The sequence below is a fragment of the Hemiscyllium ocellatum genome, chromosome 48, assembly GCF_020745735.1.
Source record: "Hemiscyllium ocellatum isolate sHemOce1 chromosome 48, sHemOce1.pat.X.cur, whole genome shotgun sequence".
In the NCBI taxonomy this organism is placed as follows: domain Eukaryota; kingdom Metazoa; phylum Chordata; class Chondrichthyes; order Orectolobiformes; family Hemiscylliidae; genus Hemiscyllium; species Hemiscyllium ocellatum.
The window spans coordinates 12,078,654-12,106,307 of NC_083448.1; the positions used below are offsets into that span (position 1 = coordinate 12,078,654).

Genomic DNA, 27,654 nt, shown 5'->3' on the forward strand with positions numbered 1-27,654 from the left:
AAAAGAGGAAATGAACTCTCAGTCCACAGGAGTTAGTCTGAACAGTCAATCAGTTCTTGGAAGTTGAGATGGGCACCAGTCTTCGAGTTGGGTCAGCTATGGTGGCAATTGGACTATCAGCAGCAACAATTTGGCTTTGGCAGAGATAATGTTTTGGGGTCAGTCAGCAGTGGGGGTGCCTCAGCATGCTGCTTCTTCAGTGTCGTGGCCTCTGCCAACTTTTGGGTCTAGTTAGTGGCGGCAGGGGCTGCTTCAGCTCTTTACATCCTGGCATTTGCAGCGGAAGGGACTGGTGTGGCAGCACATTATTTAGCAAATCAAGAAGCTCTGTATGGAACAGAAAATGAAATTTGTCCGAAGAATATCTGATTTATTTTTCATAATTTATGAAACTAAAACAGCACCAGCTTAAAACAGCATCAACATACACATTTTACTGTATTTCCTTAAATACATGTAGCAAGCAATTAATACTACCATCTATTGGCAGCCTTGGAATTCTGCAGATGTTTGCTCTTCAAGTAATACTTCTATTATTCCTGCCCTAGTGTGTCACACTATTGTTCATTTAGTTTTTGGAAACAGGTTTGTTTACAAAGCCAAATCAAAATCTAGAATAAAATACAAACAAGATATTATACTTGCTGTGTGATAGCAGCTACACCAGACACAGTGACAGATTAAAACTGCCCTACTAAAATCAGAGAAGTTGAGTTCTTGAAATAGTAGACTGTACAGGATGACAGAAAAGAAATTTGAATTTCCATGAAGATATTAGGCCCTATGGAAGTGCCTTTTATTTTGTACATCCAGTTAAACATATAATGGATCAACTTATAGGATTCCAACATTTTTTATGGTATAAGCTGTTTTAAGAAATACCCAACACAGCACACAACTAAAAGACACCGTCTCTTATTCAAGTTTATCCTGTCAGGAGCATTTTAACTTTCAGTGGTACGAGCGAGCAAAGGAGTTAGTCCAATCAGTTCCATCAAAACAATTGAATATGTCGAGACTCAGAAACCCCAGGGACCAATTAAAAACAAAGCACCAAGTGCAAGTTACCAACTTAAATATGCCTCATGCATTATATCCCCAGAGGTTCAAGTCTAAGAATTTCAGCATGTTGTCACTAATTAGACATGCTGTAAAGTGTCTCACTCATGATTAACATGATACTGTTTTTATTTGAAAAACATGCAATTGCGGCAAGGTTAAGGGACTGAGTTCACTTTCAAAACTAAAGCTGAAAACATGATTTAAAATCTTTCAGTGCTGCCTTTGCAGAATGAAAAGATGTAGAAACAAGTTACCACGCAGCATGGTTCTCCAACATTAGTCCCTCTGAACACAGGCGACAGGAGTGTTACAATGGATGTGCAACGCCCCACAATTGACTGCCCACTCTGCACAGGAGGGGAAATCTGCATCTTGCTTGCTAGTGTCACATGAAACCTTTTTTAAACAAACATGTCTTCACGTTCAGTGACTGACATCCATCTCAACATCATCATCCCCAGCACTGAAAGCAGAGAAGCTGATTGGTTGACACTCAAGAGTCCGTAGGTTCACCAGACAAGCTTTTTGCGTTGTAGAAAATTCTGGGACAGCAACCAAGAGTACCCGTTGTCCTTCTACACCTGGGAACAGAGAGTATTTTCCTTAATTACTCCATAATTCTGACAAAATAAACTATGCAAAAACTAAACAAAGCAGGAAAAGGGCCAGCTGCTTTTTTTTGCGCTTCCTTAATGTTTCCTCTACCCACACCAAACAGGTCCAAGTTAGAGGAACAAGGGCTGCGTTCAAACAATTGATGCCTTTTCCAGTCATGAAAAAATGAGATGCTCTTCCTAGAGCAGCTCAAGAAGAATGGTGATTTTGAAGCAACATCAAACTGGGTATACATTGTTCACATAAATCCCCTCTTAAAATTCTTTTTTGAGATGCAGGAATCACTTGCTAGTCTGAGCGAACACTCAAAATCATATCCTAATGAAGAGGCAACCACGTTGCTGTGCACACAACGACATGTAAGACAAACCAGCTAGAGGACATAAACAAACAAACTTTTCATTCCAGAATTCAAATTTCACCATTGATCATGGGGTGAATCAAACCCATGTCCCCAGCACATTAGAATGGGGTTCTAGTTCACTTATCTCATGAAGTAACAATGACACCACTACCTCTTTGCCAAGAGGCTTCTGCAGATCATTCCATGAGTTTTCTTGAAGAGTGAATATTTTTCAAGTAAACATCTCAAAAACTTGTGTAGTGCTGGCTACTGAATTATTTCATTCATACACTGTGTAACTGCTGTTTGAAAGCAACCACAATGTATTCATCTACAGCATAATACTGTAGATGTGAGAAAAAAAAATCAAAAATATAAAAAGCAACACAAAAGCAGCGGCACGATGGCACAGTGGTTAGCGCTGCTGCCTCACACCGCCAGAGACCCGGGTTCAATTCCCACCTCGGGCAACTGTCTGTGTGGAGTTTGCACATTCTCCCAGTGTCTGTGTGGGTTTCCTCCGGGTGCTCTGGTTTCCTCCCACAGTCCAAAGATGTGCAGATTAGGTGAACTGGCCATGCTAAATTACCCGTAGTGTTACGTGAAGGGATAAATGTAGGGGAATGGGTCTTTGGAGGGTCGGTGTGGACTTGGTGGGCCGAAGGGCCTGTTTCCACACTGCAAGCAATCTGATCTGATCAAAATAATTACATACAAGAGTATATTAATAGTTGTCAAGTCTTTGAGAGAGAATAATAACTTGGTCGAAATGAAAACAATAGGATATTAAAGAATAAATAAAATCAGAGATGTGAAAGCCATACAGAAGAAAATAGTTCATGGGAAAACAAAGGGCTACTTGGAAAACTGGCAACATAACACAGGCTCCAGTGATCAGATCACTGATTAAAAAAAAATGCTCAAAATTGCAGAAACAACCTTCCTTCACTCATGTTTCAGAAGTGGAATTCCCTTCGTACTAACCTGTTTATCCCTCTTCTTACATGTACATTTATGCCAGAAACTATCTCAAAACTGAAGGAGGTCCTTTTCAACACCTGTGCTAACAAGTGAGCAACATGTAAACAGAAAATACTTATTTTTTGAAAACCCAACACATTGCACCCATAATCCTCAAAAAAAAAATCCACTCCCTACAAGAAAAAAAGTAGAGACGTCAGTTCTCATGCAGAAATATTCATGGCCAACTTAAAAATCAACTTCCATTTCAAAATCTCCAAACTTGTTCATCAGTTTGTAAATCTCACCTTTCAGCTCGAATTGCATGGAAGGTGACTGGCTTTACTCAATTATGCTTCTGATTTGCACATTTATCACAAGTTCTCTGCACCAAATGGCTCAGATATATCATGCTTTTTGGATTTATATATTAGAGTCAGAGAATCTATTAGAGTATGTGCATTCTACTCTGGTGAAACCACAAATCATTGCCTCATGAACTGTAGGCTGAAATGCTTCACTTTACAATTAAGTATGTCCTACATATATTGCTGTTGGCTTTGAAACTGTGGCAAATACAAAAAGAAATTCGAGAGATCCATTTGTGGCAGCCCCCTGAATGTGTCTAACAACTTAAACGATCTGGTTTGATACAATTTTTTCTCATCACAAGACAAATTCTCAGAGTGAAAATATTGAAAGGTCAAAAATTTGACTTCCAGAATCATGCCTCTTGAAGTTTGTTAAAGATAGCATATCCTGGGCGTGTGAATTTATTTTAAAGCATCTCAGGAGTCCAAATATTGTGCCCTGAAAAATCTCCACAGTATTTATCTCCTCCAGCATTCAAGTATGAACACACAGTTCCAATTGTTTAAAACCATTGGAATTTCAACAATCCTCCCAATCGCCCGTACTGATTTTTAACTGCAACACTCTTTAAACATCCTGCCAAACAGAAATCATGCACATAAAGTTTTCTCTAGACATACGCCTTGCAACAAATTCGGTCCTTACCTTTTAGAATTTTTGATTGGAATGATGGAGCATTGCCACAGAAGTAAACATGTGGACACTCCTCAAAAATGAATGGATCATTCATGTAGAATGGGTAACATCCTAGAGATTAAAAAAAAAGATAAACCTGTTCATTACTCCCAAACTACCACTTCAGCAGAAAACTAAATGACAAATAATTTAAATACACATTTAGGAAATTATATTCCGGACAAGTGCAGATCTGATCAACCATAGTCCCAAGTAAATCATAAATACTGTCTCATTTTAAAAACTGCATTTGAACATAGCTCTGAGCAAGGAATATTCTTCACAAAACATTAACATATACAACTTAAAAGATGACAGACACTCCCGACAAGTACAGTTTCCCAAAATGAACTTTGTTCTTGAAGTACTTACCAAGGGTGTCTGGTGAAGTGGGACTCATGTGGCCAATCCGTAAAGTCCACTCTAAGATCTCAAGATGATCCTCCATCGAACTGTAGCAGAAAATGTCCTTCACATTCTGTCCAGATGTTCCCAGGAACCTGAGCAGAAGGACATGAAGCATAGCCTTTCACTTTTGGATTAATAAAATACATCAGCAAACATTTTTTTTGTTGCTTCTTGAATTCAGTTTTGAGTTACTTCAAATATTCATTCGTGGGAAATGGGCATCACTGGCTGGGACAGCAGTTAGTGCCTTCTGAAGGTGCCCTTCAGAAAGTGATCATGAACTGCAACTTCATGCTTCACATGAAGGAAACAGTTACAGCCATGTTTATCAGAATCATTTCAATTTCAGCCATCTCTATTGTTGCACTCCGAATCTTCCTGAATTCGTACCTTACTCCATCAATGTCTGCTTGATAAGGGTTGGTGACAAGCTGCATTGTGGGATAAGTCATAGCCTGTGGAAACATACAGTGGTGGAGTGGCTGCTGTGGCAAGGTGTAATTTGTTGGATCAAATTCCCCAGGCATACAATCTACAGGAACCGAGGCCTGCAGTAAACAAAGAAAAAAGATGGTGCATACTTGAATGAACGTGCACACAGCTGGGCAACAACAATTTATTCAGCTAAACATGCAGTTGAAACCAACTATTTCCCAACAGACATGTTCAGCGCACACAAAGTGCCAACAGCAGAAAGCTATGAAGAGAATTAAATACACACACTTAGCTGCACCAGGATCTCATCAAGCATTTTAATGGCTTCCACGCTGGCTGCCTGAGTCTTCTTTGTTAGATACTTTGCCTGAAACACATATTCGATGACAAAGTTATAATGACACACGGTCACTATCTGATATCAACCAAAACTGCATCATGTCTCAGAAGCTGGATAGCCAAAGATTACTGCCTCCAAGAATAACTGAAAGAATCAGAGCATGAGGCAAACCAAGATTTTTTTTCCCTATGTGGAGTCAGGTAACGCAGAAACAGACCCTCTGGTCCAACCAGTCCATGCAGAATGTAATCCCAACCTAATCTAATGCCACGTGCCTGCTCCTGGTTCAAAACCCTCCAAACCTTAGCTATTCAAGCCTTTATCTGAGGGTCTTTCAAATGTTCTAACTGCGCCCACATCCGCTACTGCTTCATGAGGTACATTCCACACCAAAAACCAAAAAAAGTTGCCCTTGTATCTTTTTAAAATCTCTGTCCTCTCACTTTAAAAGTCTGCCTAGTCTTGAAATCCAAAGCCTAGGGAAAAGACACCGACCATTAACTCCATCTGTAGCCATTGTGATTTTATAAACTTCTCCGAGCTCACCTCTCAAGCTCTTCATGTGCAGTGAGAAAAGGAGTAAGTGAGGACTGCATATGCTAGGGGGAAGGTAGCCGGGAAGACAATAGGTGGATGCAGGTATGGGATAATAGTGATAGGTCGGTGGGGAGGATGGAGTGGATCGGTGGAAGGAAAATAGACAGGTAGGACAGGGCAAGAGGCATTGCCAGGTTGGAGGGTTCGATGTGGGATTGCCGGGGCAGATTTGGAAACCAGTGAAATCGATGCTGATGCTGTGTGATTCAAGGGTCCCAAGGAGAAAGAGGAGGTGTCCGCCATCCAGTTGTCAGGTAACTTGAAGTTGACAGTGGAGGCGTCCCAGGACTTGTATGTTCTTGGTGGAGCAGGAGGGGGAGTAGAAGAGGCTGGCAATATGGCGGTGGGGCTGTTTGGTGAGAGCAATGGACACAGTAGATGAGGTGGGTGGATGTGCAGGAAAATCTCTGCCACATGTGAAATGATCCTTTGGAGAAAAAGGCACGGTTGGTGCGTGTCTAGCTGTGGAAAATGGACTGTTCTACATATCCTACGAACAGACAGGCATAGCGGGGGCCCTTGTGGGTGCCCTTTATTCTGAAGGAAGTGGGAGGATTTGAAGGAGAAGTTGAGGGTAAGGACCAGTTCGACCATTTGAATGAGTGGGTCAGTGGAAGTGTACTAGTTGTTGGGTCGGCAGTAGAGAAAGAAACCAAAGGCTTGGAGGTCTTTGCCATGCCGGATGGTCACAGAGGGACTGAATGTCTGTAGTGAAGATGAGACGTTGGGGGCCAGGGAAACGAAACTCATGGAGGTGGTGAAAGGCATGGATGGTAGCCTGTATGGAGGTGGGGAGTCTCTCATGGTTTGGTAATGGCAAGTGGGGTCGTGGTTAAAGGGGAGATAGGAGGTGTCTGTGAGTTGGCGCCTGGCTTCAGAAGTTGCGTCTACGGCAGTGTAAGCGGAAGCAATGCTTTTGGCAAAGTGTGCAGGGACAGCATGATTGTCTCTGGTGAGTGACATCAGACGGGGGGGGGGGGGGGGAAAAGTCCCATCAGCTGTGGCAACCACAGGGGCTGAAGAAGTGACATTGAGGGCAGCTTTCGCAGAAGTTCTGGTAACATTTGCGGAGGCAGTATGGTCAGCAGTGGCTGCAGTCAGTACAGCAGCAGGTGTGAAAGTTAAGTCATCATTAGCGAAGGTGGATGTAGTCACCGCATGGATAACAGTGTCCAACTGGTTCCCGAAGCTGGAGAAAAGGTCTGCAGTGGCCGAGGAATCCCGAGTTTGGAGATAAGTACTTGAAAATTTGGTGCTCTCACATTCCTTTATGTCTGATAAACTGGAGGAAAGCTGTTTTGAGCCTCTATCTATTAGCCTCCCTCCAATCATCCAGCATCTCACCCGAAATTAAACAGGATGCACTCACTTCGACAATGGGCCGCACAATTTCCTCCATTAGTTCCCACAGCATTCTGGAATACATTTGGTCAGGTCCTGTACATTTAGCCACCTTTATATTCTCTAACACCTCCAGAACTTCCTCTTCAACACTTATTTTCCAGAGTTCTCCAGCCTCCACTGAGAATATAATGGCATAGGTATTCCTATGCCAGAGTCTTTTAAGCAGCACAGAACAGAATTGCAGACCTGACCTGACAGAATCCCTGCATAGCAGACTCTAAAGGAATCACCCAGGCAGATAAAGATTTCTATGGCCAATTCTACGACATTTCGAATGTATACTTCCAGAACTATCACTTTAAATCGAACAAGTCAGAGGATTCAGATGGAATAAATCGTAATCGTGGGAAAGTTAAAAATGACAACACTTCAATACTATTAAATTGACTCCTACAAAAAACCACAATTCCTCACACATGCCTTGCAACATAATCCCCATGCTAAGCAGAATTCAAACCTCCTGCCAGAAATACAGCAGTCTTTCTTTTTGTAATATAAAAAAGTAGAAACACAGTTACAATCGGATTTGAATTACCATACCTTGGAAAATCTGGCCTCATATTCCACGGCTAAGTGCACAAGACCTCAACAGATCACACTGACAACTGCCAAGGGGGGAAGCAGATTAAGGCTTTTTAGAAGATTTGTGTAACATCTGCCTGTTTCAGTTGCCACTTTTGCATTAATGTACAAATTTCCATGTTCAGAAACATGATTAACAAAGCTTTGCGTTCATTTGTTACAATAGGAGAACACAATAACATGGTGAAACACCAGCTGCTCACCTTGATGAAGGAGTCTTTATCCTGTGTGCTCCGACTGAGAAGATTTCCTGCTAAAATTACACGAGAGATTTTTGCAGCACTGCTCTGCTCACCCTCATCTCCCAACTGACCTGTTACCATGTCAATGAGAAGCTGCATGCCAAGAAGACTTTCTGCATTCTTTCCACCCAGGCCAAGGCCAGAGGCTAATATTACATACCTTTAAACAGCAAAATAGCACACAATTAATTATCATTCTACTTAAATTCTGTGTATAGTTTAAAGGTTGCTAAGAATGGTAAATAAAATTCATCATTCAATTTGCTCACCATGAAATGTTCCAAATGGAAGATCAGCCATCAAGGTCAGTCAAACAAAACCTTTAAGCTCGGAGTCATGTTATCAGGAAGAATACCGAAAGCAGCATTTTAATGTGGCCAATGAATCGAAAAGTGTGGGACTAAAAGAGTGCAGGTCAGGCAGAAATGTACAATTCCTTATGAAGGGCTTATCATCGAATCTCCCACTCCTCGATGCTGCCTGACCAGCTGTGCTTTTCCAGGGTCACAGTTATCAACTCTGACTCTCCAGCATCTGCAGTCCTCACCTTCACTTAATATTACAAGCTAATTAATTCATGTCTCAAAAATCCATGATGTACAAGTGTTTGCTCACCTATCAGTGTTTGGACCTGCCATTTGCCGCTGTGGTGGAATGTCAGTGGTACAAATATCTTCTACCAAAAATTTTCCATCACCCTGTTCAGCACCAAGTAATGCAATAACTGCACCTGGTAAACAAACCACAAGGACAAGGTTGTTATGTATCAGACCAAACCCTCTCAAAAAATATCAAGGACAAAGTCTGGACACTAAGTTTCTTATTTAGAGCACAATGCAAGGCACTGTTTTACAAATGTGATTCGACAGATAAAACTATGCAGCTTTAAACAAAACACACTTCAGTCTGAAACCACAGTTCAAATATTTTTAAAAACGTGGCGCAACTTTAACTGGATCTAAATACATAACAAAATTATGTATTATTTAACTGCTACTCAAGTGTTCCAATAGAGCAGCATCCCATAGACACACCCTTGGTAAAGGCAATTTCAGCAAATCAAATTACCCTAACTATCTCCCTCCACTCCAGAAGGAACACAGGCAGAATGAATCCAGCAAGGACAGAATTCAAGCTGATTGTTGCAGCAGAGAGACAGCTGTATCTTGCCGCTACAGTCCCAAATCCCCTATGTTTGTGAGCCTGACTCCACCACTGACACTTCTTTTGTCTAGTTTTCACAAATCAAAGCTCTTCACTCTCTTTCCATGGAGTAGGTGCCAGGTTGACAAACACCCATCTTCAAGACAAACAGGTTATAACAACTCTCTTTTAAAGGGACATATTATCACATGTTGGATTCAAGTATCAGCTCTTAAAGAACACCATTAAGGCTAATTTTAATGAGTCACACCTCAAGAAATACTCAAACGAACCAATCCCTGAGCTGACAATAAGACGACAACAATGGATGTCAGACTTAAAAATACAAGATCAAAACAGTGTTAACCAACAAGAAAATCCTGGAAATACTTGACATGAAGCAACATCTGCGGACAAAAACAGGTAATGTTCAAATCAACAATTCATTATGAGGTTAAACCATGTATCTGAAGAAAAACCAATTTGAGAGCATGCCGAACACTAAAATCAAGGAAGCACTCCAGTACAACAAAAACATGCATGGACACTTTTTTCAATCTTGAAAATTCTAGAGAACTTTCGGACACTATTTCCAATCACGACTCTTTTATTCTTATCATTTTTACACAACTTACTTAGAATGGCAGAATTTAGGGGTTTTAGAAAAAAAATCCACAAAATCAACAAAGAAAGAAGCTCAATTTAAAAGGTATCCCCACTTTATGTGCTATGGCTTCACACGCCTCATGTCCACCATGACTGCTGTTTTAAATCAATATTGACTATCTAGTCTAGATATTCTACTACAAGCATGCGGGGAACCTTTCCAACAAAAAGATGCATATTTGAGACGCTGCACTTCATCAAAGCCAAATCACCCACACATCTTCCCCTCACGAATTAGGCATCAAGGTCCACTTGATGAGAATGTACATTTAACCCTGCCTTGGTAAATGCAACTGATAATGTTTCAAGGTCAGCTATCTTCTACAATTTTGAAACTCCACGCAGACAGTTACCAACACAACCTGCACGTTTCATTGGAAAGCTACTGGACAACTGTCACAGCTAATTACATAGTAGTTTTGTCATCAAATCCAGTTGAGCACAAACAAGCAGAGCAGCCAGAAGAAATGTCTTGATCCAAAGGTACACATCAGAATACCTGTCCAGAACATATCCTGGCACCTTTAAAATGACAGCCCTTTCAGGGAATCAACCAAAATTGTTTCAACAACGCTTCCAGCCATACCTGTCACTAATTTCTGAACATCAATCTCTCCCTCCAATTTGATTCGCTGTAGCTCATCCTCTAGAATAAGCTCGTCGGATTGATCTGTGTATTTTGTACGTGCTGGTTGAGGCAACAGGTTGTGCTAAAAGCAACAAGATTTATGACATTAGGAACAATTAATCACCCTCAGTACACAGAGTATTCAAATCGGAAGTGACAAAGGGGTGCAGTCATTCAACTCAGCTTGAATCAGTTTAAATTCAAAAACACATGAAACAATTCCCAGTATCAAAAAAGATTTTTTTCTTCAGAGAATGGAGTACAGGTGACCCAAGTCACTTGCTCCAATGCACCTCGGACTAGAATTTGAGTCTCATCACATTTTAAAAGTCCAACTTGAATAAGAAACAAAGAAAAACCTGATTAACTAATGAAGTCAAATCTAAATGGTGAGACAAAAGCGAAGTATGAATGAGAAAAGTGTTAGCCCAAACATAATTACAGAAAGGTAGCTCAGGAGATCATATTTTAGCAAACAGCAAAGAGTAGCTAATAAACTGGGACAATTTAGATATTAAGAGAAAACTATATGGTAATATTAAAAACAGATCAAGTTTCTCCAAGTACAAAGGTGAAAAACTGTTTGATCTCTCAAGAGCGAGTCTGGAGAACTAAACAGATAACAAGGAAAAGGCAGAGGGGATGAACATGCATCTTTTATATGTCTTCAGGAAACTACCAGCAGATCCTTGAAAATTAACAGGCACTGAGGTACCTAAAACAATGAGTCACTGGAGAAAAAGTACAAGAACAATGAGATCCAATTTGACAAGTCCTCAGGACCAGATTACCTCTACCATACATTTTTTCAACAATGGCTAATGCATGGCTAATAATTTTCCAACAATTCCACAGATTTTGGAAAGGTCCAAGTGAACTGGAAAATAGCTACTGCAACACCTTTGTTCAATAAAAGACAAAGACAGAAAGCAGGAAGCTATAGGCTAGTTAGTGAAACATGCAGCATACAAAAGATTCTTTATTAAGGTTAAAACATGATGACATTACAATGTTATCAGTAGCATGACCATGGGATTGTTCAATTTGTTCAACTAACCTGTTAAGAGTTCTCTGAGAAAGTAAGCAAAGTTGTTCAAGGGGAACCTGCAGCCACAACTGACTTGGATTTCTCAAAACCATTTGGAAAGGTACCAAGTCAAAGTTACACAAGCTAAGAACAGAGATGTTGAACATTTGAACAAATCAGTTTATCAAGGCAAACAGAAATAGGGTGGTCTTTCTATGTTGGCAGGCTTTAACTAATGGCTTGTCACAGACAAGAACACCACAAATTTCAGTTTACAATGTGCATAAATAACTTGGAAACAGGGACTAAATACATGGTATTAGATTTGCCAATGACGCCAAGGTAGCTATGAGAACACTGGTTAAGCTAAGATGGAAAGCACTAAAAGGATATTAATATGTGAAGCAAACAAGAAAAGCTATGTATAAATTCAATGGCGAGCACGTGCAGAACTTCGTATTACACAAAGATGTGGGTGACCCAGTACATGAATCACAAAACGTTGGTAAGCAGGTAAAGCAAGTAATCAGGAAGACAACTGAAAGTAAACTGTACGTTGCAAATTTTTACAGATGTCAACATGAAATCACATGTGAAGAACGTATCGCTTTGGTCTCATTTGATAAACAGAACAGCGTTGGAAGCAGTTTAGAAAAGATTTACTTGACATATCCCTGTCAGAATGAACATAGGGTACAAGCAGGCAGGGAAAGAGTTAAGTCCTGAGTTTAGTGAAACAAGAGGTTCAGCTGAGCATGACTCAGATCAGATAAGAACTTGCAGTTAACAATGGGGGTGCTGGAAGCATGGGTAATGGGTTAACAAAATGGAAAAGCATTAATTACGTACAGACATTTAACAAGATGAGGTAGCATTCCATCTGTGAGGTCAGTTTAACATGGTGAAAAGTATTCATTTAAATGAAGTCAATTCATTGTGAAACAGCAGATGGCTAAATTTTTTCCAACTGACACTCGCAAATTGTAATAGTCACCTAATGAATATGTATGTTGCCTTATCTGGATGCTTCTCCCCGTAAAATGACTATATACTTCATTTACAAAGTGCTGATCCAGAGAACTGGGCAATCATTCTCTCTTCCCGCAGGGCCCAGAATAATGACGGCGGTCATAAAACTGTAGTCTAACTTTGGGGGCGGGGGGGGCGGCAATGGGGTGACAATATTAGTGTAGTTGGCAGGATCCATACTGCCAGCATTAGTGACCACCTTGAACATCGGTGCCGAAAGACTGATGGGCCTTCAAGGTAAGATTTTAAACCTTGGCCCCTCTCGATAATTTTGTGTGCCAGAGACAGCCCCTTCACTCGATAGCTCTCCATTCTGCAGAATCCTCAATAGGTAATTAGTTCAGTCGAGAGACAGTTTCAGTTTCACAAGTGTGCTGGCTTGCAGAGGTTTGTGTCCTCTGCAAGCCGGGGGTGGGTCTTGGATTGTGCTACCATGTGGTCTGCTGAGAGGGCCTTCACCTTTTTTTGTCAGTATAATTTCAGTGTGAGGAAGGAAAATAAAACAAGAAAATGCTGAAATCAAGGTTGTACTAATACTTGCACTGAAAAAGGAAAGTTTCCGCACAAATTGTGCCATGCTGAGTATTTGATATTTAAATATTTTGGTTTGTTAAAATACTGGTTCAGAAAATACAGGATCTTAATTCAATGTGTTTTGCGGGCTAGGTAATGGGGCAGATTTTGTTTCTACAGTCTAAGTGTACAATATGATGTCCTTTTTAAAACTATCAAACTTGTATCCTTAAAACAAACCAAATAAGTGCCTCGAACTCCTGATGTGTTTGAAATTCTACAATGCCTGTTTAAAAACGAACGGTTGGGTCAGTGGTCCTGCTTTAACCAGATGAGAGTATTGTATTATAATCTTTGCTGCTGTGTGTTTAATGCAGTGTTCATAATAAGAACAGTGCATTTTCAGTTTGATGTTTTAAGATTTGAGAGAATATCAGAACTTGAGGCTGAATTGGTTCAGTTCATTATTGTTAAGACTTCATTGGCCCCCTTCATATTGCAAATTCAAAGATGCTGATCTCTACCGAAGTTGGCACCGGAAGTTCGACTGTTTATACTTGGGAAATTTCATTTGGAGAACATACTTAAAAATATTCAGCATTTGTTTCCCACAAGTGTTTAAAATTTAAATCTGAACTGAAACCACCATCATGTCTCCCATCTTTCAGCCAGTTTCATTTCCAATTGGCTATCTTCCCCCTGGACTCCACATGATCTAACGAGCAATCCCTTCCCTATCATGCAACTTCATTTTGGGATACACCTTATCAGGTCTCTGGAATTGATCCACCTTTCTGCATTTTAACATATCCAGCACCACCTCTTCTGGAATATGGACACTTTTCAAAATATCAATTTATTTTTCCAAGTCCTCTCGTTTCCAGTGTTCTCTAGAGTCAATACTGACACAAAATAATCATTTGCTATCTTATCCATTTCCTGCGATCCCACACAGGTGGCTATTGAATTACTTCTGCAACACAGAACATTCATTTGCCTTTAAACAAGAACAAGTTAGAGCCTGGGTTATCTCCTTGATATATATCAAAGGGTTTTGGTGTGGTCCATAACACAAAACACAGAGCTGGTGATCTGTCCCTCCTTTTCTCTCATGGGTAAGTAGTTCTTCTCTTGAATATCCATGTCAGGTTTTAGGGAATTTGAAGCGTATGGGAGAGAGCAAGTGGGGAAGCTGAAAGATCTCAATGTGGATTAACTACCTGGACCAGACAACCAACATTCCAGAGTTCTTAAGGAAAGAGTGAACGAGATTGTAGATACACTGTTGGTGATCTTACATGGATCACTGGTGTCAGGAAGGGTCCCAGATGACTGGAAAATGGCCTATGTAACACTCCTGTTTAAGGGAGGGATGCAAAAGACAAAATTATTGGTCAGTTGGCCTGACCTCAGTCAACGTTAACATTTTGGAGCCCTTTAAGTATAAGATTTAGGAGCACCTGAAAGTGCATTGGAAAATAAGGCTGTCAGCACATCTGCGTCAAGAGCAGTCAAGCATAATCATCTGTTGGAATTCTATGAGGAGGTACCAAGCAAGTTAGATAAAGGATAGCCAGTAGATATCATTGATTTGGATTTCCAGAAGGCCTTGGAGGTGATGCACATGAAACTGCTAAATAAGCTAAGAGCCCATGGTGCCTTTTTTTAAAAAAAGATTTATTCGTTTGTGAGAAGTCCGCATTGCTTGCTGGCCGGCATTCATTGCCTATCCCTTGTTACCTTTGAGACGGTGATGGTGTGCCATCTTCTTGAAGTGCTGCAGACTGCCTGCTTCAGGTTGACCCGAAATGCCATGAAGGAAGGAATTCCAAGATTTTGACACAGCAACAATGAAGGAACAGCAATATACTTGCAATTAGAATGGTGAGAGGTTTGAAAGGGAACTTGTTGGTTGTGGCATTCTCAGGTATTTGCTGCCCTTTGCCTTCTAGATGAAAGTGGTCATGGACTTGGAACGTGTTGGGTGAGGATCTTGAGCAAATTTCTCATGTGCAGCTTGTAGATAGTACAGACTTAATACTGAACATTGGTGGTGGAAGGAGTGATTGCTTGTGGATGTAATGCCAATCAAGCAGGCTGCTTTGTTATCAACGGTGTCAAGCTTCTCAAATACTGTTGGAGCTTCATTCATCCAGGCAGATGGGGAATATTCCATCATATTCCTGAACTGTGCCTTGGAGTTGGCAAACAGCTTTCAGGAGTTCAGTTTCTCATCACAGTATTCATAACTTCTGACCTGTTCGTGTAGGCAGTGTTTATGTAGTGAGTCCAGTTGAGTTTCTCGTCAATGACCACGGTCAAATATCATAAAGCCCATCTAGTTCACGGATGTCCTTCAGGAAATCTGCCAACACCACCTGGTCCAGCCGAGATGTCACTCCAAACCCACAATGATGTAGTTGACTCTCAACTGCCCTCTGAAATGGTCCTGCAAGTCATTCAGTTGTACCAAAGTCACAAAGAAATGAAACTCGATAAATTACTTGGCATTGACCTAGCACCAGAAAAGACAATGGCACAAAACAGCCCTGTCAAGCCTGCAACGTCCTCCTTACTAACATCTGAGGGCTCTTGTGGGAGCTGTCACACAGACGAGTCAAGCAACATGCTGAGACAGTCACATTCACAGAATTATACTTTACAGATAATGCCGCAGCTATGACCATCACCATCCCTGTATGTGTCATGTACCATCAGCAAGACAGGCTCACAGGTGGCAACACAGTGGTATGACAAAGTGTTGCCCTGGGGGCCCTCAACACTGACTCTGGACATTATAGTTGTGGATATGCTCGCCCAGCTGGCAAGTTGACTTGCAGACATTTCATCCCCTGCCTTGGCAACATCTTCAGTGCTTTGGAGCTTGCAGTGGAGCGCTGCTGTCCAATATCTTCTGGAATTTATTGGTTTCTGTTCCTGCTGTTCGTTGTTGTGGCTGGTATACTGGGACTAAGTCTGTGTGTTTCCTGATGGAATCCATTCTTCTAGATCTTTGTTTAACTTGTCCTATGATCGTTGCATTGTCCCAGTTGAATTTGTGGTCCTTGTCATCTTTGAGTATGGCTCCTAGAGACAACTGGTCATGGCATTTAGACGCTAGTTGGTGTTCATGGATGAAGTTGTTTGTCTGTCCCATAGTGCTTAGCACAGTCTTTGCATGGAATCTTGTAAACTATGTTAGTCTTACATATGATAGGAATAAGGTCTTTTGGTTTTTGTTCTGCTTGTATACAGATTAACCGCTATGTTGCTTGGCGGTCTGCGCCAAAAGGGAAAGATTGAGAACAAATCTAGCAATTCAAGACTGGGTATCCTTGAGATGCTGAGGGCCATCAACAGCAGCAGAATTGTACCCCAAAACAGCCTGTAATTTTATGGCACAGCATATCCCCCACTAACGATTACCATCAAGTCAGGGGATCAACTTTGTTTCCATGGAGAGTGCAAAGGGCATGTCAGAGGCAGCACCAAGTTTTACCGAAGATAACGTGTCAACTTAAAGCTACAGTGCAGGACTATTTGCATGCCAAACAGAATAAGCAGCAAGTAATAGACAGAACTAAGCATCTCATGACCAACAGAGCAGATCTCAGCTGTGCAGTCCTGCCACATCCAGACAAGATAGATGGTGGGTGATTGAAGAACTTGCTGGAGGAGACAGCTCCACAAATATCCCCATCCTCAACAATGGAAGAGCCCAGCACATCAGGTAAAAGTTAGGACTGAAGCTTTCACAGCAACATTCAGCCAGATATGCTTTGTGTGGATGATCCATCTTGGCCTCCTCTCGTAGTTCCCAGCACTTACATATCAGTCTTCAGCCTTTTCGATACACTCCATATTATATCAAGAAACAATTGGAGACGCTGGATCCCGATAGGCTGTGGGCCCCGACAACATTCCAGCAACAGAATGGAAGACTCGTGCTCCAGAACTTACCGCTCCTCTAACCAAGTTGTTCCAGTACAGTTACAGCACTGGCATCTACCGGTCAACATGAGAATTTGCTCAGATATTAGAGGCAAAGTATTGGCATGCAAAGACTTTTGATTCACTGGCAGAAGGCAGAAAGTGGGGATAAAGGGATCTTTTCAGGATGGCAGCCAGTTACTAGTGGAGTATCGCAGGGATCTGTGCTGGGACTACAATTATTCACTTTATATGATCAGCACAAAGTAACTGAGGGCACCGCTGCTAAGTTTGCGTATGACACAAAGAAAGATGGAGGGACAGGTCATGTTAAAGAATTGGGAAGCTGCAGAAGGAGGTGGACAGGCTGGGAAAGTGCACAAACAGTGTCATGTTTCTCAATTACAATTTCAAACTCCTGCTTATCAGAAGGTCAGAACCAGTCATGGGCATGTTCCTGTAATATCAATTCCTGTAATATTAGTGTCAGTCCATCTTGCCAAGTGGAGACCTTCCCACCATATCGGGTGTCCATTCTTTAAGGTAATTTTCCCAATCTAGAGAAGAGGGTTTACCTTATTTGTACTCCCCTTTATTACACTGTCAGGAAGTTCCCAATGATGGGGGAGTCCAGAACCAGGGATCACCATCTAAGAATATAAAGTAAACCATTTGGGAGCTGGGGACATTGGAGCAGCCATGGACAGCAGTACATATAAGTTGGCACATCACAGGCTCAGACTCCATTGGCAGAAATGGAATGAATGACTAGCAAGACAAGTAAAAGGACAAGGTCTGGCAACATCTGTAAGGAGAGAAAAGAGCTGACGTTTCGAGTCGAACAGACCCTTTGTCAAAGCTGGAGTGCAGTAAATCCCTGTGGCTCTTCCCGTGCAAAGCATATATAGTGCTTTGGATGCTTTTGGGGAGAACGGTCTCTCAGGGGAAACCAGTAAATTCATTGCATCACAGTTGACGTGGCTGCACAGGGGAGGAATAGCAAGTGTGAATGCAATTGTTATTGATCAATAGGAAAGGAAACAGACATGCATTTCTGAGGCTACAACTCAAAGGGAGTTACCCACATGCCAATCAAAGTATAAACAAAGATATAACAGTTGAATACATGGCCAGAAAACTTGCGTAAGGGGGTGGGTCTCAAATATCTGGAATATTGGGGCTGGTTCTGGAAGAGGTAGGACCAGTACAAACTGGACAGGTTACAGTTGGGCAGACCAAGACTGATGTCCAAGGGCAACATTTATTCTTGTGGTTGGGGAAGATTTAAACTAGAACAGTAGAGGAGTGGGAACCTAAGTTGTGTGGCAAGGGAAAGAGAAACAAGGAAGAAAGAATCTTATGAGCGAAAGCTCTGCCCACTGGAGTTGACAAGAATCTGAGGTAATCTCACTGAAACATACTGGATTCTGAAGGAGCTTGACATTCTGAATTCTGAGAGAACGCTTCCCCTCAGAAGGGAGTTTCAGATCAGAAGGCAGACTCTCAGGCTAAGGGCGAGAAACAGACGGGTTTAAGTTTGAAGTGAAGAAGTATTTCTTCTTTCAAAGGATTCAGTGACTTTGGAACTCCTTGCCACAGAGAGATGTGGGGGAAGAGTCCTAAACAATATTTAATGCTTAGATCGGTAAGACTCTTCACGAGTTGGGGAAATCGAGAGTTGGAGGAAGGGCAGAGAGGTAGACTTGAGCCAAGTCAGATCTGCCATGGTACCATTCAGTGGCAGACAGGCTCAAGGTGTTGAGTAGAGTAATGTTAGTCACAACTTAAGTCACATTCTTATTTCTTACAGGTCAGTGTTCATCTTCAGAGTAAAGTTGTGCAGACCAGAAAGCACAGACAAGACCACAACCATTATTAGCAATCTAACTGAATGGCGAACCAATCTAATGTAATAACAACACATCAGATTCCTGTATACTCTGCAAAGATGAACAGGGCAATGGTTTGCACGAGTCCATACCTTTGAGCATCACCCCAGTTGGAGTAACGGTGCAGGAATTCTCATGGGTTATGTTCTAAAGGTGGATGCTTCACCGCGCAAAGGAAGAGGGACATGCTGATTAAAAGTACGAGACCTTTCGCTGGTCTGAGCGCGACGGTGAAGGATCCGTCCTCCAAGAGGCTCGTACTGAGACGGCTGCCAGAGCAGGACCCCTACCTCCTCGCTGATTTCCCGCAGGATGGACGGTTTCAGCTCCATGTGCTTGAAGAGGGTGCCGGCCACACAGCACTTCTGGCCGACCTGCAGCTCACACAGCCTCCTGAACGGCACATCGGCTCCTGCAGAACACAACAGGAGAAATCATGCGGCGCCCGAGTGAACAGCAAACACCCAGCCCTGGCGGAGCACCACACACACACACACACACAGACCGAGTATGCGGTCCAGGGCAATGCCGTTCCTTGTTGTAACCAACATCCACCCACCCACCGCCCGCCGGTTAGCGCCCCATCTCTGCGGCTGTGTGTGGAGCTGGGGGGCGGCGGGGGGGGGGGGGCAAACACTCACCCCACTTCTTTCTGGCGCTCTCCTCCACCAACGGGCGCATCTGCATCAGCCGGGCGGCGTAGATGTGCGCGTACTGCCGCTGGAAGGAGCGCTCGCCCAGCCTGAAGCAGCCGGAGCAGTTGCTGTAGGAGCCGGCGGCGACCCGGGGGAAAGTCGGGCCCGGCTGGGCCGGCAGCGGGGCCGACAGCAACGTCGGCTCCTGCTGGGCCGCCCGCTCGGAAAACATCACGACGTGGACGGGCGGCTGCGAGGGGAGGATGAAACGCCCCTCTCTCGGCTCTCAGACACCGCCTGGCACGGTTAATGTTGTCGGGTCTTCTCCTTGCCGTTGCCGTTGCTTTTCCCGGCTCGCGCTTCGGGATGGATTTCCGTTGGGAGGTTCCCGCCAATGCGGCGGGCTCGCTGGCACGTGACGGACCGTCACGCCTCGCGCGCGGCGACCACAACAACAAGGGCGCGGACGCCATCTTGTTGCGGGGCCACGACGGATTTTTCAAAGCCGCCATTTTGTTGAGGGGCGAGTTCGTGGATTCCATCTTGGTTTTTTTCCCCCTGAGGATCTCCCTCCATGTGCTGTGTGCGACCGATTCTCTCATCCGCTATTTGACCGAGACCGGTGCTAGTTTAAAAGTTTTTTTTTTAAAGCCCGTGTTTTCGGGGGGCTTTTTTCCCCGATCTGCGTCACCTGAGGCATTTTGACCTTTTCCTCGGGCGCCTCCAGATCCAGGTATGTGGTCCGTTCTCCAGCTGCTTCATTTTGTTGTTCCCCACCCCAAATCTTTCCCAGCTCGGACAGAGTTCTCTTTTTTGACTGGCATCAGAAGCCTGAACACACGCACCGACTGGTTTCATAACAGTTTCTACCTGTAAGAAACAAACTTAATAAAATTGACCCAACAAATCTGGAAACAAGACAATTTATTACGAACTTGCAGGTCAGGGCTTCAATTGCATAAGCAAATCAGAACTCAGGTTAGTATACAGTTGTGAGGTCTCTCCAGACTCCTAATTACCCAATCTCTCTTACTATGCCATACCACTGCCCAGTAAAAAATGAGGTCTGCAGATGCTGGAGATCACAGCTGAAAATGTGTTGCTGGTTAAAGCACAGCAGGTCAGGCAGCATCTCAGGAATAGGGAATTCGACGTTTCGAGCATAAGCCCTTCATCAGTTCATACCACTGCCCAGCTGTGCTCCATCCTTATTACTTTGCCCTTCCCCAGGTTGGCAACCTTCCTCTTGACATTATCTTGTCAAGATCTGGTTTAACATTTTGTATCAATTCTGCTGGTACATTCCATCCTCGGACATTTCATGAACTTGTATCATTTTGTATCGCTCAAGCGTTTCTGTTATCTCAGCTTTTATTTTGTAAAAATAACTTATTTGTTATAATAATTCCACACCAAAGTTAGCATTTAATTAACCACAATTATACACTGAAAAGTAGAGATACTCTTTCCTAAATACCTGCTGTACCCCTTTTCTGTATGCTTTTTCTATATCTGCAAAAGAGGCCTCACCTTCATTCCCCTACGCCCTCGGATTAATGAGTTCAACACGCGGCGAGATATTGAACAATTCTTCCGCCGCCTTCGCCTCCGTGCCTACTTTCACAACCAAGACTCCCGCCCACCCTCTGACGACCCCTTCTCCCGCCTCCAACACACCCCATCCACCTGGACAACCCGTGCTGGCCTCTTACCCGCCCTCGATCTATTTATAGCCAACTGCCACCGTGACAATAACCGACTCGACCTGTCCACCCCTCTCACCCACTCCAACCTCTCACCCTCAGAACGTGCAGCCCTCCACTCCAACCCCAACCTCACCATCAAACCGGCAGACAAGGGAGGCGCTGTAGTAGTTTGGCGCACCGACCTTTATACCGCTGAGGCCAAACGCCAGCTCGCGGACGCCTCCTCCTATTGCCCCCTTGACCATGACCCCACCTCCCACCACCAAACCATCATCTCCCAGACCATCCATAACCTCATCACCTCAGGGGATCTCCCATCCACCGCCTCCAACCTCATAGTCCCACAACCCCGCACCGCCCGTTTCTACCTCCTGCCCAATATCCACAAACCTGACTGCCCTGGCCGACCCATTGTCTCAGCCTGCTCCTGCCCCACCGAACTCATCTCCACATACCTCAACACGGTTCTGTCCCCTTTCGTCCAAGAACTCCCCACCTACGTTCGGGACACCACCCACGCCACCTCCTCCATGATTTTCGCTTCCCCGGTCCCCAGCGCCTTATCTTCACGACAGACATCCAGTCCCTGTACACCTCCATCCCCCATCACGAAGGACTCAAAGCCCTCCGCTTCTTCCTTTCCCGCCGCACCAACCAGTACCCTTCCACCGACACCCTCCTTCGACTGACTGAACTGGTCCTCACCCTGAATAACTTCTCTTTCCAATCCTCCCACTTCCTCCAAACTAAAGGAGTTGCCATGGGCCCCAGCTATGCCTGTCTCTTTGTAGGATATGTGGAACAGTCCATCTTCCGCAACTACACTGGCACCACTCCCCACCTTTTCCTCCTCTACATCGATGACTGTATCGGCGCTGCCTCGTGCTCCCACGAGGAGGTTGAGCAGTTCATCAACTTTACCAACACCTTCCATCCCGACCTCAAATTCACCTGGACTGTCTCAGACTCCTCCCTCCCCTTCCTAGACCTTTCCATTTCTATCTCGGGTGGGCGACCGACTCAACACAGACATCTACTATAAACTGACTGACTCCCACAGCTAACTGGACTACACCTCCTCCCACCCTGCCCCCTGTAAAAACTCCATCCCATATTTGCCGCATCTGCTCCCAGGAGGACAAGTTCCAATACCGTACAGCCCAGATGGCCTCCTTCTTCAAGGACCGCAGATTCCCCCCAGACGTGATCGACGATGCCCTCCACCGCATCTCCTCCACTTCCCGCTCCTCCGCCCTTGAGCCCCGCCCCTCCAACCGCCACCAAGACAGAATCTCACTGGTTCTCACCTACCACCCCACCAACCTACGTATACAGCGTATCATCCGCCGTCATTTCCGTCAACTCCAAACGGACCCCACCACCAGGGATATATTTCCCTCCCCTCCCCTATCAGCGTCCCGCAAAGACCACTCCCTCCGTGACTCCCTCGTCAGGTCCACACCCCCCACCAACCCCACCTCCACTCCGGCACCTTCCCCTGAAACCGCAGGAAATGCAAAACTTGTGCCCACACCTCCTCCCTTACTTCCCTCCAAGGCCCCAAGGGATCCTTCCATATCCGCCACAAATTCACCTGCACCTCCACACACATCATCTATTGCATCCGCTGCACCCGATGTGGCCTCCTCTATATTGGGGAGACGGGCCGCCTACTTGCAGAACACTTCAGGGAACACCTCTGGGACGCCCGGACCAACCAACCCAACCACCCCATGGCTCAACACTTTAACTCTCCCACCCACTCCACCGAAGACATGCAGGTCCTTGGACTCCTCCATCGCCAGAACATAACAACACGACGGTTGGAGGAAGAGCGCCTCATCTTCCGCCTGGGAACCGTCCAACCACAAGGGATGAACTCAGATTTCTCCAGTTTCCTCATTTCCCCTCCCCCCACCTTGTCTCAGTCGATTCCCTTGAACTCAGCACCGCCCTCCTAACCTGCAATCCTCTTCCTGTCCTCTCCGCCCCCACCCCACTCCGGCCTATCACCCTCACCTTGACCTCCTTCCACCTATCACATCTCCATCGCCCCTCCCCCAAGTCCCTCCTCCCTACCTTTTATCTCAGCCTGCCTGGCACCCTCTCCTCATTCCTGATGAAGGGCTCTAGCCGAAACATCGAATTTCCTGTTCCTTGGATGCTGCCTGACCTGCTGTGCTTTAACCAGCAACACATTTTCAGCTACTTTTCTAACATACCCTACTGTAATCACAATACTGAATGTACTCAAACTCAACATTCGCCTGGACCTGTGTTTTTGTTTTTGCCGCTGTTTACCTATTATTTACTATCTACACAACTGTCTGTATTGCTTTTCACTGTGCCTGAGTACATGTGACCATAAATTCAATTCAAACAAACCAACCCTTTGATCCAACTTACAGAGTTATAGAGTCATACAGCACAGAAACAGACCCTTTGGTTCAACTTGTTCATGTTGACCAAATATCCCAACCTAATCTAAGCCCATTTGCCAGCACTTGGACCATATCCCTCCAAACCCTTCCTATTCATATACCCATCCAGATGCCTTTTAAATGCTGTAATTGTACCAGCCTCCACCACTTCCTCTGGCAGCTCATTCCAGACGCGCACCACCCTCTAGGAGAAAACATTACCCCTCAGGACCTTTTTAAATCTTTACTCTGTCACCTATGCCCTCTAGTTTGGAATCCCTGACCCTGGGAAAAAGACTTTGGCTATTCACCATATCCATGCCCCTCATGATTTTATCAACCTCGATGAAGTCACCCCTCAGCGTTTGATGCTCCAGGAAAGTAAAGCCCCAGCCACTTCAAATTGCAGAAGACTGTGTTCCAAACTTCTTACACCCTTTAGAAAAGCTTGAATACCTTTCCAATCTACTTGCCAGCCTTTACCAAGACTGAATGGGGAGGGATGTTCAGCTGAAATTCCCATTTTTAGGCAAAATATTTTTTTAAAAATGAGATTCAAGACACCCTAGTTTACGATGACCCGAGTTTATTTTTCTCAAACGATCTTCTAGTCTCTTCATGCAGCGGACTTCGACAGTACCCATTTTGTGGTAACATGGGCAGGAGAGAAGGGGTGTTTGTCACTGCCCAGATGTTCCAGAATTCACACACCTAGTGCCACATTTAAGCGTTAATTCCACAGCACTTCAGATGCTTGTAAGCCAGGAGATGTCTGTCTCACCATAGTCCTGCAATGTTATCCCCAAGGAAATTGCCTCAGAAAAGCAAGTTAGTTCCTTGGTTCACTGATAGGGATCTGAAGTGGAGGATCTAGTGGCGCAATTGAGGGCTGTGCTGTGCCCTGCTGACTGGCAAGGGAGGCCATATCATGAGATCCAGTCAGCCGAGACTGAGATAGTGGCCCAGAGCAGCACAGCATCTGGATGGAATACCTCCCAGCAGGTCAAAGATCGTCAACTTGGCAGTGCTTAGTACCGCCATCTTCTTCCTGCTCCGTCATGCTGACAGGGCCAATACTCACTCTGCCAACTACACACACTTCTCACCAAGCCTCATTAATGGCAACTCTCACTGTCACATCCCTTCAATGGCTGTTGGCTGATTTGTCCTCCCAAACTACAAACCCTTCCACTCTTCTGTGCTTCCTACTCGCTCAGCAGGGACACCTCACCGTCAACCGCTCTTCCATGCATTTCTATCACATCCATTGACCGCCCATTGCAAGAAAAATCCATCTGCACCCCCCAACCCCAAAATGATGTCATGACGTCTCTACGGCCAACATCTTCAAAGACCCTGCCACCTTGGTTATTATCTCTTCTGACCTTGTCCATCAGGCAGAAGATACAAAAGCTTAAACACATGGACCGGCAGGTTCAAGGACAGCTTCTTTCCTGCTGTTATTTGACTTCTGAGTTGACCTCTCCAATTTCAAATTTAATGTTGATCTCTGTGCACCTTCTCTGCAGCTGTAACATTGTATTCCTTGCTCTATTACCTTAATGCACATTGTATGGTATGATCCTGCATTGCATGCAAAACAAAACTTTTCACTGTACCTTGGTACATGTGACAATAATATATCACATCAAAAAAAACTATCTAGTATGACTGATCTGCGAGACTGACCGTGGTCAATCCATGTGTCACCTTGGCTTCAGCGTGAGATTGAAGTTGGATCATCATAGAATTGTCTTCAGGTTGGCTTATCTTGAAAAGCAACCCTTTTGATTCATTTAGCTGTGAAAGATTTTTGAGAAATCCAGAATTTTAAAAGTACTGGCATCTGTTCCTCTTCATTTGGCACAGAACTGTTCTGTGATTTTTGGGGAATGGGCCAGGCTAGGATACTCTTCAGAGCATCGGTGTCCACTTGTTGGGCCAATGGCCTATTTCCACATAGTAGGGATTCTATGTATTATTATGTTGTTAAAAGTAAGTTCAGAGAAATAAGCTATTTGTGTCATTGGAATTTAACATGCATCTGGAATGATGATTGATTTCGCTCGTGTCAAGTTAGACACAAGATTGGACTCTCCAGTGCAGCTGTGACACGGCCGGTTGGGAATAATGACTAATTTTTCTTTTATTACTCTTTTGTATTCAATATTTGTAGCTAAGGTGGTGTCATTGGAGGCCGCCATTGTAAAACTTCTCACTGCACTCCTTTACTTTAGTACTGGAGTACACATGACAATCAAGGATATTCTATTAAACATGTTGTTGGTTTTTGACCAGATCATACCTTGCTGGTTGCAAACAAATAGTCTCTAGCAGCAGTCCACACTCATAGTTGTAACAGCAACAGGAGTTCTCATCCCTAGATGTCGTTTGAGACCTATGGTGTGTAATTTTAAAAATATGTCATACAATATATTAAGATGGAACAAGATCTGTTCCCCATTACAAGGAAATTGGGTCTGTAACTTTGTGCAACCTACATATCTGGCATTGTCTTTGTGAATTGTGGACCACATGTGCCATTTAAAGTCTGCTTTACAGAGACATGTCAATCTTCAATCAATAATAACCAACAGCACTGTCAAATTGCCTAATCACCAGGATTTGCACTTCACTCAGTTGGACATTGCATGCATTTCACAAACATGATACAATGAGGACTGATAATTTCAGTGTGGATGATGAAAATGCCTGATGAATATAAAATTGCCCCTTGAAGGGCCTGATGTTGCTCACAGGCAGAGCCCATATGCTCAAAGAAAATAAAAGACTCTGCCCACTTCTGCCGTGGTTGCAGCTAATTTCAATTTTCCTATGCATATTTACAAGTTGCATGAGAATGGAAGGCAACACACGTCATGCTTGAGTCGGAGGCTTAGCCTGGTTGTTCAGGTTTCTCCCAGTGATACAGCCTTTCTTCAAAGCATTCTCTATCCTCTTCATCAGTACCAAGTTTCCAAATGTCCCCACACACCACTCAGAACGATACCTTCCGATGAACATGATCCACTGAGACCTAGCCCGACGGTCTGGTCATTGCCAAACATCATGCTGCACTGTGTACCTTTTCAAGATACACCAACCTCAAGACAATTCTATGATGGTGTAACTTCAACCTCTCACTGAAGCAAAGGTAGCAGACTGACTGGAATTGAAGGGTGAATTTCAATCCTGTTAGAAGTTGTCAAAGTCACCAACTGTTCATTTATTCGTTAGGAAGAAGTGAGACAACAAAAACAGAACCTCACACGTATACGAGAGCTTGAAAAGACACATTAGGCATTATTCAAACAAATATTACCATGAACATGATAGGCCATCATAGTGGCAAACATCAATGTTCCCTCACTACTTAATTAAGTCCTTAAATGATCCCCGATTCTATGATGAGTTTCCCTACCTTTTCAGAATTATTTTCTCTTTTCCACTTCAAATTCCCAGGATTGAGTACCTCAGTTTCCCTCCAACAGAAGTAACCACTGATTAAACATCCCTTCACTTTGAGTGGACAGACTCCAGTCTGACCACGACCATTGGGAATGAAGAATTCAAGTGCCCGTGATCAAAGGTATTTCCCCACAGACACATACACAGAGAAATTATCACGTTAACTTTATCAAAGACATTGAGTCAATTGATTTTGTTGCTGAATCTTTCCATGAAATTGCAGTGACACCAGTTTTGGAAAGTAAAAATGAAGAAACAGCCAAAAAACCCAAATTTGCAAAATGTGTGCTGGCTGTTACCGAGGCAAGTTTGCCTGAGTACGATCAAGCCATTGAAAAAGAAGTAGATTTGCTTGGCCAATGACACAGGGTAGAAGAAAGTGAGGACTGCAGATGCTGAAGATCAGAGTCGAAAAGTGTGGTGCTGGAAAAGCACAGCAGGACAGGAAGCATCCGAGGAGCAGGCATGAGGCTTGAGACTACTCAAGACATTCTTAAGCAGGCAGCTCAGACCGTAACTTTGCAATTTGTTTCCTAAGTGTACAGTGAAAACTATCTGGATTAAG

At 43.8% G+C, this 27,654-nt stretch overlaps 1 protein-coding gene and 1 long non-coding RNA gene across 4 annotated transcripts in view; one reads left to right on the forward strand and one right to left on the reverse strand.

Moving 5' to 3' along the window:
- pold2 (polymerase (DNA directed), delta 2, regulatory subunit) lies at positions 1-19,927 on the reverse strand. 2 transcript variants are annotated; one of them, XR_009647427.1, is made up of 11 exons: positions 19,502-19,927; positions 19,151-19,272; positions 10,431-10,554; positions 8,651-8,765; positions 7,997-8,195; positions 5,157-5,237; positions 4,826-4,983; positions 4,400-4,527; positions 3,998-4,099; positions 1,317-1,643; positions 1-327 (listed from the first exon to the last, which is right to left on the reverse strand). XR_009647427.1 is itself a non-coding variant. In XM_060856727.1 (10 exons), the coding sequence occupies exons 1-10, from the start codon at positions 19,725-19,727 to the stop codon at positions 1,486-1,488; spliced, it is 1,413 nt and encodes a 470-aa protein (XP_060712710.1). In that variant the 5' UTR covers positions 19,728-19,927; the 3' UTR covers positions 350-1,485. The 2 variants fall into 2 exon arrangements, 1 of the variants encoding a protein (XP_060712710.1); XM_060856727.1 differs by lacking the exon at positions 1-327 and having other exon boundaries at positions 350-1,643.
- The window catches only part of LOC132837053 (uncharacterized), a 26,287-nt gene continuing 18,173 nt past the window's right edge, over positions 19,541-27,654 (forward strand). For both annotated transcript variants that reach the window (XR_009647428.1, XR_009647429.1), the window contains exon 1: positions 19,541-20,228. This is a non-coding gene — a long non-coding RNA (uncharacterized LOC132837053). The remainder of the gene's footprint in view (positions 20,229-27,654) is intronic.